This window comes from Triticum dicoccoides, chromosome 5B, assembly GCF_002162155.2.
Source record: "Triticum dicoccoides isolate Atlit2015 ecotype Zavitan chromosome 5B, WEW_v2.0, whole genome shotgun sequence".
NCBI classification, from domain to species: domain Eukaryota; kingdom Viridiplantae; phylum Streptophyta; class Magnoliopsida; order Poales; family Poaceae; genus Triticum; species Triticum dicoccoides.
Window position 1 is genome coordinate 468,117,371 of NC_041389.1, and position 4,747 is coordinate 468,122,117.

At 42.2% G+C, this 4,747-nt stretch overlaps 1 protein-coding gene across 1 annotated transcript in view; it reads right to left on the minus strand.

Annotated features, from left to right (window-relative positions):
• Positions 1–723: 723 nt before the first annotated feature.
• LOC119310870 (calcineurin subunit B-like) overlaps positions 724–4,747 on the minus strand; it is a 4,646-nt gene continuing 622 nt past the window's right edge. Inside the window, exons 3-6 of the mRNA XM_037586488.1 lie at positions 3,943–4,043; positions 3,696–3,805; positions 1,319–1,393; positions 724–1,061 (exon numbers count right to left, since the gene is read on the minus strand). Coding sequence (XP_037442385.1) covers positions 1,011–1,061; positions 1,319–1,393; positions 3,696–3,805; positions 3,943–4,043 — 337 coding nt within the window. The 3' untranslated portion in view covers positions 724–1,010. The remainder of the gene's footprint in view (positions 1,062–1,318; positions 1,394–3,695; positions 3,806–3,942; positions 4,044–4,747) is intronic.

Here is a 4,747-nt window from a genome sequence, read left to right on the forward strand (position 1 = left end):
AAGGTGATGAAGGTTGAATATCAGTGGTGTTTTTACTGTAGAGTCTATGTATGCAAACCTCGTTAATATTGGACCTATTTTACATAAACAGCACATACGGAAAACCAAGGTTCCCGTTAAGATTGTCATTCCCCGTTGAAAACAAAATGAAACTGGTAGGCTAGTTAAAAATGTTGCTTTCGTGATCACCAGGAAGCAATTCATCATTTTTCTGTCTTGCCCGTTTACAACTTTGTTTTCGCGCAAGATTCGTGTTGCATATAATTTGCCTCAACCAATGAGTATATCAAAAAAAAAATGTCTACTGGTTGGGTGTTATTCGCTCAAAACTGAAGGGACACCTCCATGTGGTAGTTTGTTCATTTCTTTGGGCTATATGGAACTGTGAGGGTGATTGCAAGGTGATTGCATTTTGAACAGATCATCTGTACCTGAAATTTTGCATGTTATCTTCAAGGTTACGGTGTTGATCTGTATGTGGTCATCACTTCAACATACGGATGCTCATGAGCAGCATATGGCCTCTAGGTGTAGCGGTTTGAGACCATCGCACAGGGATAAATAAGCCAATTTGGCTGACGAGTCACTAGTAGATTATGTGGATGAGTCATGCAATCTCTTTTTCGATATTCCAAATTCCACATGCTGTGTGATGTCATGCACAATTTTCTCACAGTTTTTAAAATTTTAGATATGAATTTTCACCAAGTTACAAATACCTAGTTCACCTGCAATCCCATGAACAATTTCAAGTTTGGAACGTTTTCAAAGTCTCGAAACTGTAACAAGATCCTCTACATTGACACTGCATTAATTAATCCCCTAAAAACAGAGAAAAAAATGAATAAACTGGCACTGCATCCGGGCATGTATGTGGACAGGTGCACAAGAACTCAAAACAGTGAGCCCCAATTCTATTCTGTCGCGCGCTCTATTGGCTGTGGACACTTATTTCAGCTGACAGAGAGCTTGCAGCATCCTCATCTGCTGAAATCTGCATTCGCCCTTCACTAGTCGATGGGCACTTCCACCTCCATCTTCAGGCCAGGGTGGTCGATGATCTGAAACCACGTCACAAAAGTAGTTTAGTTTCGCTTCACCACCAGCAGTACAGAGCAAGAGCAATATACAATCAAGAAATGGGGTAGAACTGTAAATACAGTTTATATATGAGTACTTTACTACAACAACAAAAGCCATGCCTTTTTCAATTCAGATGAATCTAACCGCAAAAGCTATGTTTTTTTTACAGTTCAGATGAATCTGCCACAGGATTACAGCTTATGATAAGAAAGGTGAGCAATGTTTAGCTTTGTACCGTCACAAAATCTTCTAATGATAGAGTGGAATCCCTTGTGTACCCAGCTTCTTCCAACACCTTTGTTAGTACTTGCTGAAAGGCATCAATTTGAATCGTGTTACTTTGAGATTGTGCTGATGTACATAAGCTTGAACAAAACATTATGCAATATGCAAAGCAATACTGACATGTTAAAAAGAAGCAATACTGAAACTATTCCCTACAAATATGCAGAGACAACACCGATTTCAGGCTAAGTCTTGTGGATGTACAGAGGCCCGTCGATGGGGGCATGCGACGTGAGCGATCGCACAGGGCCCCCAAAGAAACACGGGGGCCCTGGCCAGAGAAAAAAACAGAGCACCGCTGATCGCAAGTCGCCATTCGTCCGATCGAAAAGAAAAACCAAGAAGCCCTGGTTTCGTTTCTGGTCCCAGCCTCACCGCACGGCCCAGCTCCACAGTATTTGCAATGCCGCCGCCGCTAGGGTTTCATGTGCCCTGATCTGCCGCTACAAGCCATCGGATATCGCCAGAACTCTCTGACCACGACGAACACTTCCTCGCTACAAGCCATCGGATATCGCCGGAACTCTCTCACCACGACGAACACTTCCTCGCTACAAGCTTCCACACCGTGTATTGCTCCACCCTGCCTTTGACAGACCCCTGCTACACTTGTCACGCCAAGCGAGCAGCCCAAGAGGATTCAGAGGAGGTGGCAGGGAGAGCAGAATTAGGGACAGGAGTTGGCCTCTCCATGGTGTGCGTGGCCGTTGTTCACAGTTTGTTGCCGTGAATTTCAGCCTGGAGCAGGTAACCCCCAAGTATCAATGATCTAATTAATCCCAAGCCTAGTTAATTAGAGCAACAAGAAGACGATGCGTGTTGAATCTTTCATAACGTTGAGATGGTAAAAAGCATTACATCCTGTACATATATAATTAGTAAATTCAATTGCTAGCAGGTTTACCATCAAGGATATCACCGTTTTGGTTGTGCAATCATACATGGATTGGTATAGTGCTACAAGTGCCTCGAATGTGCTTGTGAAAGTGAATGGGTAGAAACTTCTTCATATATATACCGGCCAGAATGTTACAGAAGAGAGATGAGCCTTTAAATTAAAGTTTGGAGTAGAGTTCAGTACACTACGTATGAACCTTGGAATCGAAAGGTTTTAGACTTGGTAGAACTAAAACAGAGGTGCTGTTTCAGTACTACTAGGCACTAGGAGGAGGAGGTTAGCCTTGATGGGCAGGTGGTGCCTCAGAAGTATACCTTTGGATATTTGGGGTCAATGCTGCAGAAGGATGGGGATATTGATGAAGATGTGAACCATCAAATCAAAGCCGGATGGATGAAGTGGCGCCAAGCTTCTGGCATTCTCTGTGACAAGAGAGTGCCACAAAAGCTAAAAGGCAAATCTATAGGACGGCGATTCAACCTGCAATGTCATATGGCTCTGAGTGTTGTCCGACTAAAAGGCGACATGTTCAACAGTTAGGTGTGGCGGAGATGCGCATGTTGAGATGGATGTGTGGCCACACGAGGAAGGACCGAGTCCGAAATGATGATATACGAGATAGAGTTGGGGTACCGCCGATTGAAGAGAAGCTTGTCCAACATCGTCTGAGATGGTTTGGGCATATTCAGCGCAGGCCTCCAGAAGCTCCAGTGCATGGCGGACGGCTAAAGCGTGCTGATAATGTCAAGAGAGGTCAGAATAGACCGAACTTGACATGGGAGGAGTCTGTAAAGAGAGATCTGAAGGACTGGTGTATCACCAAAGAACTAGCCATGGACAGGGGTGTGTGGAAGCTTGCTATCCATGTGCCAGAACCATGAGTTGGTCGCGAGATCTTATGGGTTTCACCTCTAGCCTACCCCAACTTGTTTGGGACTAAAGGCTTTGTTGTTGTTGTTATTAATATCTGATATGAATATTTCAAATTTTTTGGGCCTCATTTTGCTTTTTGCACCAGGGCCCGAATTCCTGGAGACGGCCGTGGATGTACAAATATCATAAAATCTGGATATTGTTGAGCTTTTAGATATATAAGGATGGGTTCCACACAAACTATATTTTTTAACTAATGGTAAAGGGCTCTCTTCAACTGTGTACTACCAACTTACGAATTTGCACTGCGAAGGAAGCTACTCTAAGCATTTGCTGCTATGAAGAAACCTACTCCCTCCCTCCCTATCAATTTAGTGTCAGGGCCCCCTTCATTTTGGAAACAAGCTATGCACACTTGATGTGTTTATGATGGCAGGATAGTCATTATTTGAAGAGGAAACAAGGGAACAGTCACATTTGTTCTTGTCGATTTAGTAAGTGTACTTGCAAGTGAATGTACTATGCAATGAAATACATGATTGAATCAAATGAGAACCTCTCTTTGTTGCTCTGACATGGACGAGCCCGTTAGGTCCCGTAAAACCTCTACCAGGTCCTTGAAGCTTACTTTCCCCTTGCCATCAATGTCATACACCTTAAATATAACTGCTCAATGAAACACAGACCAAATCAACACCGGACAAGCAAATTAGTCATCATAAGGATCAGAGAGACCCAAGCCAACATATACTCCTTTCAAGATAGACAGCAAAAAGGAGGAAAAGAAACATGACGAGCATTACACTCAATCTTTTGCTGAAGGCTGGCCCTTGCGCTGAAGGTAGAGAGAAAAGAAACAAATTCCTTGAAGTTCAATCCATCAACCATACGTAGCAACCTCTGCAAATAGAATAAATGGATGCTCAAAATCAGTCTCGCGTCTATAGTTGACACTGCTGAATCTCCTAAATATAGCAAAAACAGTCAGACTGAGTAAAGAGAGTCAACAGACTATGTTATTTGCAAGGGAGGTTGTGTTTTGCTGGAAAAACTACATTATATGTACAAATCAAATACACTGAGTCTTACTGTGGAAGAAAAGCGGATTACAAATCGTCAGTAGAAATGATCTATAAGGAAATTTTTGTAGTCTATGATAAGTTTTATTTAGCAAAAGCATATTACACCAGTCTTTGAACTTTGATAAGTCTTTGTTGTTTACTGAAAAATATGATTCCATTGGTATCCAATCAAAGATAGCTAGAGCCTTTTCCAACCGGATGTGGAAGATGCTTCCTTTCATAGAGATATTCAGGTTCCACATGTGTTAAACCATGGTAAAATTTGCTATTCCAATCGATTGCATACAGATTCTGTGAGGCAATTGGCATAAAATTTTCAGATACACCTAGCTCCTTGATGGAGTGTCGAAATCTAATTAGTTTTCCCCCCATTATACTTACTTGCTAAGGAATTCCAAGTGTTGTTCAAATCAGTACTAATACATCTCTGTAGACAGAATTGTATACTAGTACAATATAATTAGGAAAGTAGTGTGTGTAATGCCAAGGACAGCACATAAAAACAAGATGGATCTGCTTCGTCTGC